General features: G+C 47.1%; 1 protein-coding gene across 3 annotated transcripts in view; it reads left to right on the forward strand.

The window, feature by feature from the left end:
* The window catches only part of LOC147310840 (aryl hydrocarbon receptor-like), a 69273-nt gene that overhangs the window by 19332 nt on the left and 36743 nt on the right, over positions 1 to 13198 (forward strand). For all 3 annotated transcript variants that reach the window (XR_015125405.1, XM_086267018.1, XM_086267017.1), the window contains exon 4: positions 2645 to 2734. Coding sequence is in view for 2 of the 3 variants with exons in the window: in XM_086267018.1 (XP_086123144.1) it covers positions 2645 to 2734 (90 nt within the window). In the remaining variant the exon portion in view is untranslated. The remainder of the gene's footprint in view (positions 1 to 2644; positions 2735 to 13198) is intronic.

The raw sequence follows: 13198 nt of genomic DNA on the forward strand, positions 1-13198 counted from the left end.
CTGCACTCAATCTACAGCAGGCGGTGCTGGACCAAGGCCAGGAAGATGGTGAAGGACCTCAGCCATCCCAACAACAGACTGTTCTCTCTGTTGAGGTCAGGAAAGCGATTCCGCTCCCTGAAGACCAACACAGAGAGACTGAGGAGGAGCTTCTTCCCGCAGGCGATACGGTCTCTCAATCACACCACCACACAGTACTGACCCACACATATGGTTCTTACACACACACTGGACTTTCTGGACTTTGTTTTTGCACAACACTGGTCACTATATTCTTCATTTCCGGTTAATACTTGTACAGCTGCTGTTATTGTGTATATATTTATTTATATTTAGATTTCTTCATACATTCTTATATAGTTCTATATTGTGTATTTTGTTGTACAGTTATTTTATTTTCAACTTTAATTTATATATTTTATCTTATTCTTCCCAGTTAAATTTACCCTTCATTCTAATTTGTGTTGTACAGTTATTTCATTTTTAACCTTAATTTATATTTTATTCCTTCCTAGTTAAATTTACCCTTTTTAATTTTTCATATTTATTTCCTATCTTATTCATAGCCTTTTCCTTTTTTGTTTTCTTTAGGTCACGAGCAGTTGTCCAAGCATTTCACTACATATCGTACTGTGTATGACTGTGTACGTGACAAATAAAATTTGAATTTGAATTTGAATTTGAATTTGATTTCATAAAAGGAGTTCTTGTATGAAGCCTCTTCCTTTGCTGTTCTTCACATCAGATGGTAGTGAATTATAGAGGAGCCAGTCAATTATTCAAACAGAGAATGCAGGAAATATGGCAGAATTTAGTAATTGTGCTACTTTTCCCTTTTAGGTAATGTTAATAATGAACACAGTGAAGGTTCACACAACAGCTACGACAACACAGGACACAGGCTGCCTGCTTTTAGTCTGGAAACCAAGACGTACACAGATGATGCCTGAAGTAAACCCTGACAGCTCGGAGGTTAATGATACCATGAGGTGCTAACTGGTTTGATTCTGGATGATTCAGGAAGAGTTCAGACATGTTTGTGTCGCCCAGTTTCAGTGGCTGTTCATGCTCCCTGAAGGAAGCAGGTCATGGGAGGGCATCAGCGCTGTGCTATCAGAGAGGAGTGTGTGCGTGTGTGTGTGCGTGTGTGTGTATCTTTGTGGGGACCAAAAAAATCCTGGTTTCCTGATGTGGTCTAAGAAGTCACCAACAGTAAAAAGTACTTTGACTGCTCGAGTAGAAAAGCACTATCTAGCATTTTACAGGCAGTCTTGTGTTGGCTATTCTTGTTGTTTCAAGAAATAACAACTAGAATAACGATACTGATCTTTTCATTTAAACTTTTAGCAGAAATCGAAGTGATATTCAAAAAGGAATTTAAAATGCAATTTTATGCAGGTTTCACAAACTCTTTGGTTCTGAAAGAAAGAAGTGCAATATCAGCAGAAAATAATATTTATATTCAACAACGTTAGAAAAAATGGACCCTTTTATTCTTAAAGCTGAACATAAACCGACTTCTTATAACGACGAACTCCTCCTGAAACGTTGGAGGTTTTAGCTCTTTATACAGCAAAGTCACAGGAGGATAAATATAATCATCAGGCGTTTGTTAAAACAACCCCGTCCCTCACCACGTGTGAACCCTCAAACTGAATGGTAAGATAACGACACTCATTTTCACTTTTTCACAAAACTCAAACATCACTACTTCCACGTCTAATTGTCTGTAATGGAGGCGGAGTGAACTGGATCCCACTCTGTGTCCGGCGGGTGCTCGCAGCGGGGGCGGGGCAGGTTTTCTCGGGAATCCCTACCTTGGTACAACACCTGGTTTGGCAGGACGTAGCGCGGCTCCAAATGCTTTCAGTGTGAACTCCAGACTGCTGACAGGTCTCGCACACAACAGCCGCTCTGTCACGTGACGCATACTGCTCCGACGTGCTGAGGTCACTACCTGGGTTACGCCATGTTGCAAGTTTTCTGAGGCTCTTTTGTGATATTTAATGGATCGGATTATATATTTTTTTCTCCCCGATATCCGATCCAGTAATTTAGGTCAGGATCGGACCGATGCTGTATATTGGATTCTGTCTATCCCTAGAAAAAAGTCATGACCTCAACCCAGAACACCTTTGGGATACCGCGAGCCAAAAACTGGAGCTCTCACTGTTGTAGCTGCAAACATCATATTAAAAACGATCAATTAACAAAAGCATATCTTAGGTTTGAATGTTTGTGAATGCAGACAAGCTAATACTGTACTTTTTTCAATACAGCGTACATTCACTGTAATCGTCAAGACTGTTGTCACGCTCAGTCATTGCTCCTCATGCAGGACAGTTTCTTTGGAGGTCTGCACAGCCAGAGAGCCAGCACCAGTCCTCACAGAGGGCCCCCCCAAACCACAACCTCAGATCCACGTTTATTCCACCTCCCACTGTCTGACTAAAATGTTGTTAGATGGAAATGAACGAAAAGGGAAAAATAGAACATATTGTTGTACCTGTTGTTCGTCAATGTATATCCTCTAGTTAAAGTCACATCATTATGATCATGTTGGCTGATGACAGTCAGATGCTGCAGCACACGGATGAAAGCACAGTAATGAACCGTGTCACTGTCTGTGCATCTGCTTTAACAGGCTCTCAATGGATTCATCCTGGTTATCACTGCCAGTGGGACCATCTTCTACTCCTCTCACACCATTCAGGACTATCTGGGCTTCCATCAGGTATCAGTCTGTTTTTCACTCTAATTACATCCATTGATTGTCATTCCTCACTACTGAGAACCAGAAGCCAGAGTAGCTTAGCATTTAGGGAGGTGACAGGTTCTAAATGGGTGTCATTGTGACATGGTGGCATTAAGTAGGTCCTGGGTTCTAACGATTTATTCAATATTTTATATTGTATTGAAATACAAAAGTAGTAATTTTACAGGTGTTAGAGGCTCTGCTTCATCAGCTGATAAATGCGTTGCTTGCGTGCAACAACTGGCGGCAGCAACACGGGGGTCTGCGTCGATCCATTAGTATAGTCCCTGCATGCTAGGGTCACAGGCAGCTGCAGAAAGACCTATTTATAGCTTGGCCTTTTGTAGAAACCAGCGGCCACAACAGCATCCTGCAGTGCACAGCACGTCTCTGCACCACTGCTCGCACAGTGTTACGTCCAGCTTTTAAGCACTATGTACAGGTGGAGCTTGCACCATTATTATATCTAATAGTAGAATTTCTGTGACAACAAAAATGTAATAAAAATGCATCTGTGGCATATAATCAGGGTTCTATATTATAGAAAACAAGGAACTCTGTTTAAAAGAAGTGCTGTGGGACTTCTGGTTGAGCTTTGATGGAGTGGGACACGAGTCTGGGAGCTCCCGCCGATTTCGATTAAGTTGTTATTCATTCGCGCTTTTCGGCCATATTTCCAGTCCTGTTTTGGTTTGTGGATTGTTTTGTTGAGAAGTTTTACTCGGGCCTGCGTAAAATGGCAGCAAAAAATGTTAAAACCCGCAGTACTATTCAAACACAACTGAGGCCTAGTTTGCAAACCGCAACCACACCCTCGAGTGAGCCGTCGTCTCCTGCAAAGCCCCCCTCGTGCCAAGCTAATCCTGGTATTGAAGCTCTCAAGGTCGAGTTGCTGGCTGAGGAAAGATATCGCCGACATCTTTAAAAAGGAACTTCAGGACACTCTGGGTGATGCTTTGTCTACCATTAAGTTCGACCTGCAGGCTGTGAAGACGCAGCTGGCGATCGATAAAGCTGCCAATGACGCTACCATGTCTGAGCTAAAAGGTACGGTGAAGGAGATGGAGCACGCACTTACTGTCTGCTCTGATGATATAGCTGAGATGAGAAACACTATCAAGGGCCTCACAGCTCATGTAGCCAAGCTGGAAAATACGTGTGAAGACTTGGAGTCCAGGTCGCGGCGCAACAATGTTAGGATAGTGGGAGTACCGCAGGGCCCTGACACATGCACCACTGCTGCCGTAGCCTCCCTGCTAAAAGAAGCATTTGATCTGGGAAAGGAGCCGCTTTTGGATCGTTCGCACAGGACTCTCCAGCCCGCACCTAAGCCCGCCGTCCACGAGCCATTGTATGCAGGTTTCATTACCACACTGACTGTGTTGACATTTTACGACGTGCTAGAGAACGCCGACAGATTAAAGTTGGAGACCATCTCAGTCTTCCCCGACTACACCGCCAGGGTGGCACGGGCTCGGTCAGGCAGCAACTCCGTGGCATTGAAGGTGTTCGGTATGGCCTGCTTCATCCAGCGCGACTCCGCATCACATATAAGGGTGTCGAGAAGGACTTTGTTTCAGCAGAGGAGGCCAGTGATTATGTCAAAACTTTGATCTCTGGGTGAGCCTCGATAGCCCCTCAGTTTGATGCTGTAATGCTGCTAAGGGTTCACGCTCTCCTTAGGTTTAACGCCACCTGTGCATTGTTTTCTTAGGCCGTTGTGCTAGTTATTGTACTGTTGGTGTGCTTTTATTTTCTTTGTTAATTAATGAAACTGAATCATGTAATATATACTTGAACTTCGGACCAGTCCGGCACAATCTTCTCCAAGCTGTGTATTTGTGTTCAGGGTTGGGTTGGGGGGGGGGGGGGGTTGGGGGGGGGGGGGTGGCTGTCCCATTTCGGCTCTTCATGGCCACTGGCATTTTGGTTTGGTCTTTTTCTTCTTCCTTTTTATGAATGGTTAATGGCAATATAGACCCCAGCATTGCTGGGTCAGGCATGCCTCTTAGGTTCATTAGTTGGAATATCAGAGGTATGGGTAGCCCTGTTAAGAGATTTAAGGTTTTTACTCACTTGATACGTCTAAATTCTGACATAGCATTTTTACAGGAGACTCATCTTCGCATTAAGGATGATTATAGGTTATATTGCCCTTGGGTAGGTCAGGTCTTTCACCCAATTTTTAATTCGAAGGCTAGAGGAGTGGCCATTCTCATTAATCATCATCATCATCATCATCATCATTTATTTATTTATATAGCACTTTAAAAACACACCTGGTAGACCAAAGTGCTGTACAATACTAATATGCACATAGTAATAGACATAGCAATAAAGTTAAAAAACAATAAAAAAAATGAAAAAAAAAATAAAAAAATAAAATAAAATAAAATATATTGTGTGCCGGGTGGCGGCCAGGAGCGGAGGCCCTGGCGGACTGACCCCCGGCTGCCAAGACTGGCAATAGGGACATGGAATGTCACCTCTCTGGTGGAGAAGGAGCCTGAGTTAGTGCGTGAGGTTGAGAGGTACCGGCTAGATATAGTCGGGCTCACCTCTACACATGGCTTGGGCTCTGGAACCAGTCTCCTGGAGAGGGGCTGGACTCTGTCTCAGTCTGGAGTTGTCCCTGGTGAGAGGCGGCGGGCTGGGGTGGGTATCCTAATATCCCCTCGGCTTGCTGCCGGTACGTTGGGGTTTTTCCCGGTGGACGAGAGGGTTTGTTCCCTGCGCCTTAGGGTCGGGGAACGGGTCCTGACTGTTATCTGCGCTTATGCGCCGAGTGGCAGTTCAGAGTACCCAGCCTTCTTAGAGTCCCTGGGGGGGGGTGCTGGAGGGTGCTCCACCTGGAGACTCTGTTGTCCTGCTGGGAGATTTCAATGCTCACGTGGGTAACGACAGCGAGACCTGGAGGGGCGTGATTGGGAGGAACGGCCTCCCTGATCTGAACCCGAGCGGTGCTCTGTTATTGGACTTCTGTGCTAACCACAGTTTGGCCATAACGAACACCCTGTTCGAACATAAGAGTGTCCATAAGTGCACGTGGCACCAGGACGCTCTAGGCCGTAGGTCGATGATCGATTTTGTAATCGTATCAGCAGACCTGCGACCATATGTTCTGGACACTCGAGTAAAGAGAGGGGCTGAGCTGTCAACTGATCACCACCTGGTGGTGAGTTGGATCAGGTGGCGGGGGAGGACGCTGGACAGACCTGGTGCACCTAAACGCGTAGTGAGGGTGTGCTGGGAACGTCTAGCAGAGGCCCCAGTCCGCGAGATCTTCAACGCACACCTCCGGCAGAGCTTCAACAGCATTCCGAGGGAGACTGGGGACATTGAGTCCGAATGGACCATGTTCAGAGTCTCCATTGCCGAAGCTGCTGCATTGAGCTGCGGCCGCAAGGTGGTGGGTGCCTGCCGTGGTGGTAATCCCCGAACCAAATGGTGGACACCAGAGGTGAAGGGAGCCACCAGGCTGAAGAAGGAGTCCTATCGGGCTTGGTTAGCCTGTGGGACTCCGGAGGCAGCCGACAGGTATCGACAGGCCAAGCGGAATGCGGCTCGGGCAGTGGCTGAAGCAAAAACTCGGGTGTGGGAGGAGTTCGGAGAGGCCATGGAAAAAGACTTTCGGACTGCCTCGAAGAGATTCTGGCAAACCGTCAGACGTCTCAGGAGGGGAAAGCGGTGCTCTACCTGCACTGTGTATAGTGCTGGCGGAGCGCTGCTGACGTCGACGGGGTGTCTGGCCCATTGCTACGGGCCATTCGATCCCTATACAACCGTTGCAAGAGCTTGGTTCGCATTGCCGGCAATAAGTCGGACTCGTTCCCGGTGGGTGATGGGCTTCGCCAGGGCTGCCCTTTGTCTCCGGTTCTGTTCATAATTTTTATGGACAGGATTTCTAGGCGCAGCCAAGTGGCGGAGGGCTTTCGCTTTGGTGGCCTCAGAATCTCATCTCTGACTTTTGCAGATGATGTGGTTCTGTTGGCTTCATCGGGTGAAGGCCTCCAGCTCGCACTGGAACGGTTCGCAGCCGAGTGTGAAGCAGCGGGAATGAGGATCAGCACCTCCAAATCTGAGGCCATGGTTCTCAGCCGGAAAAGGGTGGAGTGCCCACTCCGGGTCGGGGATGAGTTCCTGCCCCAAGTGGAGGAGTTCAAGTATCTCGGGGTCTTGTTCGCGAGTGATGGGAGAAGGGAGCCGGAGATCGACAGACGGATTGGGGCTGCAGCTGCAGTAATGCGGACGCTGCACCGGTCCGTCGTGGTGAAAAGGGAGCTGAGTATAAAAGCGAAGCTCTCAATTTACCGGTCGATCTACGTCCCTACCCTCACCTATGGCCACGAGCTGTGGGTAGTGACCGAAAGAACGAGATCGCGGATACAAGCGGCAGAAATGAGCTTCCTCCGAAGGGTGGCTGGCCTCTCCCTTAGAGATAGGGTGAGAAGTTCGGCCATCCGGGAGGGGCTCAGAGTAGAGCAGCTGCTGCTCCACATCGAAAGGAGCCAGCTGAGGTGGTTCGGGCATCTGACAAGGATGCCCCCTGGGCGCCTCCTGGGTGAGGTGTTCCAGGCATGTCCCACCGGGAGGAGGCTCCGGGGCAGACCCAGGACACGCTGGAGAGATTATATCTCTCGGCTGGCCTGGGAACGCCTTGGTATTCCCCCGGACAAGCTGGAGGAGGTGGCTGGGGAGAGGGAGGTCTGGGCCTCTTTGCTTAGGCTGCTGCCCCCGCGACCCGGCCCCGGACAAAGCGGATGAAGATGGATGGATGGAAAATAAAATAAAAATGTCAGTTACCCACAGAGTTAAAAGCCAGGGAATAAAAATAGGTTTTTAATAAAGACTTAAAAACTGGCACTGATGCAGCCTGTCTAATATGGAGAGGAAGGTTATTCCAAAGCATCGGCGCGGCAACAGAGAACGCTCGGTCTCCTCTAAGTTTCAGCCGTGACTTTGGGACCGAAAGCAGCAACTGCTCAGCTGACCGAAGGGAACGAGTGGGGACGTGGGGCTTCAACAAATCAGACAAATAAACAGGTGCCAGACCATTTAGAGATTTAAAAGCCAATAAAAGGACTTTAAAACGGATCCTGAATTCAATTTGGAAGCCAGTGTAAAGAGGCCAAAATCGGAGTGATGTGATCAAATTTTCTTCTACCAGTTAAAAATCGTGCCGCAGCATTTTGCACTAATTGCAGGCGTGACAAAGTGCCCTGCCCAACCCCTGTTAAAAGAGAATTACAATAATCTAAACGTGAGGTAATAAAGGCATGAATAACGCTTTCCAAGTCACGCTTGGAAAGAAAGGGCTTAACCTTTGATAAACGTCTGAGGTGATAAAATGCTGATTTTACCACCCCGTTTACATGGTCATCAAAGGTGAGTGCAGAATCAATTTTAACTCCGAGATTTGTGATCGAACTCTTTAGTTGGGAAGTCAAAGCTGCAAGATCAACATCCAGAGTATGAGAAGAACGATTTGGGCCAAATAAAATTGCTTCTGTCTTCCGATCATTAAAATTTAAAAAGTTGTTTGCCATCCATGCTTTGACATCAGTAAGGCAGTCAAGCAGAGGTCCAGTTGGGAGACTATCAGAATGACTAAGAGGTAAGTAGAGCTGGCAGTCATCTGCGTATAGATGGAATGGCACTTTATGCTTTCGGAAAATCGCGCCAAGGGGCAAGAGGTACAATGAAAACAATAACGGCCCAAGAATAGATCCCTGTGGAACACCCCAAAGCAGAGGGGCCACATAGGATGAAGCCGACCCCAACTTAACACAAAATGTCCTATTTAAAAGATAGGACTTTAACCACAAAAGTGCCGAACCAGTAATTCCCACACCGTGCTGTAAGCGGGAGATCAGCAAATCGTGATCCACAGTGTCAAATGCAGCTGTCATGTCCAACAAGACCAGCACTGCATATTTACCACGGTCTGTCGCTATCAGGATGTCATTCATAACTTTTACGAGGGCTGTCTCCGTGCTGTGGAATGGCTTAAAGCCGGACTGAAAGATTTCTGACAATTTAGAGTCATTCAAGTAGTCCATCAACTGAGTATAAACAATCCTTTCCAGAATCTTACTAAGAAAGGGAAGCTTAGAGATCGGTCTAAAATTTGATATGACTGAACTATCTAAGCCTGGTTTCTTAAGTAAAGGATGTATGACTGCTTAAATTCCCTAGGTACTTGACCAGACAAAAGACTAGTATTAATAATGTTCAGAATGTGTGGTCCGATGATAGGAAATACCTTTTTAAGAAAACAGGGAGGAACAACGTCATTTGGAGAGCCACACGGTTTAGCATTCAACACAAGTTTCTCTAAATCAGATAAAACAATTGGTAGAAAAGCAGAGAACAGACTTGAGCAAGAACCATGCATGGCTGGGTCAGCAATAGGTAGAGTCGGAGGTCTCAAACTAGCAACCTTTTCCACAAAATAATTAAGAAACTTATTGCACATAACCGCAGAAGAGTGCAAAAGAATATAGCCTTCCGGATTAAGTACAGAATTTATAGTGTTATATAGAACACGAGGGTTATGCGAGCTGGCAGCAATAAGTTGAGAAAAATAGGAGTGCTTGGCAGCCTTTACTGCTCTCTGATAGACTTTCCAGCTAGTCTTAAGAGCTTCCATAGAGACGCACAGCCTATCTTTTTTCCACCGTCTTTCACATCTTCTACATTCTTTTCTAGCGGCTCTGGTAAAATCAGTTAGCCAAGGACTAGCCTTTGGCTTGCATTGTCTGAATATAAAAGGAGCGACAGCGTCGAGGACAGATTTACAAGCAGAATCCAAACAAGAAACTAATCCATCTGAGATGGACAACTCAGGAGGATAAGAAATAAATTGGTCAAACAATATGGAAAACCGCTCGGCAGTATCTGAGCCAAAAGCACGATAACATCGAGCAGGTACAGCACGCTTAAGAACAGGATTAAAAAGAACAATATCACATAAAATAGGCATATGGTCAGAGAACACCGCATCCTCGACAAGTACGTTTTGGACAGATAAACCATGTGATAAAACCAAGTCCAGTGTGTGACCACGTTCTTGAGTGGCACCTTTAACAGACTGAATAAAGTTAAAAGAGTTCACTAAGTCCAGAAAGTCCTTAGCCAGGGGCTTCCCCGGGCAGCAGACGTGTATATTAAAATCACCAAGTAAAAGGATCTGGTCATACCGTGATGCACAGTCAGCAAGAAACTCTGAGAACTCGGCTAAAAACTCCTTGTTATATTTTGGGGGCCGATAAACAATCGCACACAACAGCGAAGACGAGTGGCCCAGTTCGCACAAACAGAGTTCTGGTGTGGCGTGTTGATGGGGATAGCTGCTTAAAGTCAAGATGTGCCTTAAAAACAACAGCTAGCCCTCCTCCGCGACCAGAAACTCTCGGAACACTAAAAAAGGCACAACCAGCCGGCAGTAATTCAGAAAAGGCACTTAACTCACCGGGTGGAATCCAAGTTTCAGTCAAGCAAAGAAAATCCAGTGCATGGGAAGCGAAAAATTCCTTCAAAATGAATGTCTTATTTGCCACCGATCTGGCGTTAATTAATCCCAACCTGAGAGGAATTGGCTCGGGAGCTTCCGAGGCAGCAACAACCAGATCCACAGGTCGGAGGTTTGTTTGGTCCACTCCACGCCAACGCAGATGTCGGAGAGGAGAGGGTTTTGCAGAACCCTTCTCGAGAGATCCCACAACAGGAACCAAGCAGGAGCCCACCGGGTCCAAAGCACGCAACGGCACCAAGAGTAGCGGGCAGGATCGACAAATTGAGCGAAGCTCATGAGGAAAACAAGAGATCCTGAGTCTCAGTTTGACAAGGCGACCTCCACGGTTACCTCGTCTCCTGCGTCGCTTCCGCACATCCAGTGGCAATGGTAAGGAGCGCCAGTGAGGTGGTGTTACTTCCAAATCGGGAGGCAGAAAGCCTTGGTTGTCATTTCCAAACCGAGCTAAAGCTTGGGTAGATGAGCCTATTTCCAATAATGTCTGGCGATCATAAAACAATGCAGGGCTGACATGTTGCACAAAATTGACTAAAAACAATAAAATAAAACAAATAGAAGAGAGCGATAGACGGCATGCCAAACACACAGGCGCCATCTTTTAGCACGTGACACATCTCTCACTCACATTAATAATATATCGCTGATAGGAACGGCAGATACATCATTGTTGCTGGTACCCTAATGCAGAAAAAGGTTTTGTTGGTATGTGCCCTGAATTTTGATGGTGCTGAATTCGCTAATAGATTGCTGAGTAACATCCCCTTTCTGAATACTCATTTGCTGATCCTTGGTGGAGACCTGAATTGTGTTTTTGATCCAACCTTGGATCGATCTAGTCCTCGTAATTTGACGCAATCATCTATGTCTAAAACATTCTCAGATTTTATGAAACAGAATGATCTTGTTGATCCATGGAGATTTCGCACCCGTCATTCAAAGAATTTTCATTTTTCTCTCAGGTCCACCAGTCTTATTCCAGGATTGATTATTTTTTCATCGACAGAACTCTTAATTCATGTGTCAATTCTTCTGACTATTCTGGTATTGTAATATCTGATCTTTCACCTCTGCTATTGGATGTTCAGCTTTCTACCTATAAACGTAGTCCTCCACTTTGGAGGTTTAACTCTGAATTTATTTCAAGCTCTATTGAGGAGTTCTTGTCCTTCAATCAGGATGATTCAGTTTCATATTCTCTGCTATGGGAGACTCTTAAATGCTACCTGAGAGGTCAGATTATTTCTTACTCTGTTCGTGCTAATAAAAAGATTAATGCCAGGCTTATAGCTGCAATTAGTAACCTTTTTTTTTTTTTTTTTTCCTGTCCCGTTTGGCTCTTTTGCCATCAGAATTGTTGTCTAAAGGCAAAGAAAGATGCCCAACGGATTTACTTTACCAAACTGACCATCCCAGCCTTGCCGTAATGGTCCATTTGATTCACCTTTTATTGTTTATTTTATTTTCACTTACTGAATACGGGACAGACTTGACTGGGGGAAAGAAGGGGAGAAAGAAAGAGGGAAAGAGAAACAGCTGAGAAGAGGGACGGGGGAGAAGGGCAAAAGACAAAAACCAACAGAACGGGCAGAGAAAAAAAAATGCATATATCAATCACCTGGGTCACCTGCTGAGAAAGAAAAAAGAAAACAAGCAGAAGAGAACAAGAGTAATAGAATAAACAACATCACAATGATATATGGGAATATGACAGTAAATACTAAATGTTAAACATTATTGTGCAGCACATAAGATCAACAGAACACAGTGTGCTTTGAGGTAGGAGCCAAAAAGGGTGTAGTTTGTGGGTGTGATCACCCGTGTGTACACCTGTGAGCATGGACGCGCTTGTTTTTTGTTTTTTAAAAGGTTCCTTCATGTAATAATCTGCTAGAGGGTGTGGGGGGGCCACAGCCCCGTCCTCCAGGGCGTGAAGCAGGTGTGGAGGAGATCAAAACTCCAGACATCCAGAGGCCCCCAGAACACAAGAGACCAAGGAAGACCAACAGAGGGGCAGCCGCGCCACTGTCCCAGAAAGAGCTGAGGAGAGTCCCAGATGAGGGTTCACTCAGCAGCCGCGGAGCAGAAGCCAGGGGGAGTTGCAGTGACGCGCCCGTGAGCTCCGCCGGCAGCCAGCTGCGCCTGAGTGACCGAGCCCCAGGCCGAGAGGCCGGGGGCACCCCACCTCCGAAGTGGCCCGAGCGAGCCCCAGGCTCCAGGCCCCGATAAGCGGCCGCCAAGGAGTGAGCCGGTGTGTACCTGGACGCCCATCCCCGGACACAAAGAACCACCAACGCACCGATGTCTGAGGGGGTCCGCCACTGGCAGGGGAAGTGGTGGTAGGGGGAGATAGGCCTCCAAACCTTGGAGGGCCTGAGATGTCCCCAGAGAGGTGGCGCCTGACACCCAACCTGACATATAGACACAGACATACAGGCACACACAGATACAAACATCCATTCCCACCCTCATGCTCTCATATGCACTCACTCCACACTCAACCAACGTGGAGACAGACATAAAGAGACGCTGTACACACGATCACACTCCCCAAGCGTACTCTACAAACCGGGTCTAGGTGCCCCCGCCCCTGGAGGGGGGAACTGCACCCAGACCCAGGTGGTGTTTCCCTTTTCCCTGCGGTGGGGGGAGGCAGACCGCCCCGACTCCGCAGCAGCAGGAAGGCTCCACACTCCAGACCGCAGTCGGACGGCCAACTCCTCCTCCTAGTCCTAGCCCCCCTGCTCCAGCAGGTCGCAGAGAACGGGGGTGAGAGAAGACTCCAAACCTCCCTCCACCCGCTCATTGTAATGTTGATGCATGTGTGTTCTAAGGTGCATTTAAAACCCAGGAGGGCTTGGAGCTACCTGCCAGAGAGCAGCAGGTAAGCGCATGGTCCCTCCTGCTAGCCC

Source organism: Aulonocara sp. 'chitande type north' Nkhata Bay, linkage group LG16, assembly GCF_057382095.1.
Source record: "Aulonocara sp. 'chitande type north' Nkhata Bay isolate Kocher_YH1m ecotype deep benthic linkage group LG16, A_spYH_male_GT1.1, whole genome shotgun sequence".
NCBI lineage: Eukaryota > Metazoa > Chordata > Actinopteri > Cichliformes > Cichlidae > Aulonocara > Aulonocara sp. 'chitande type north' Nkhata Bay.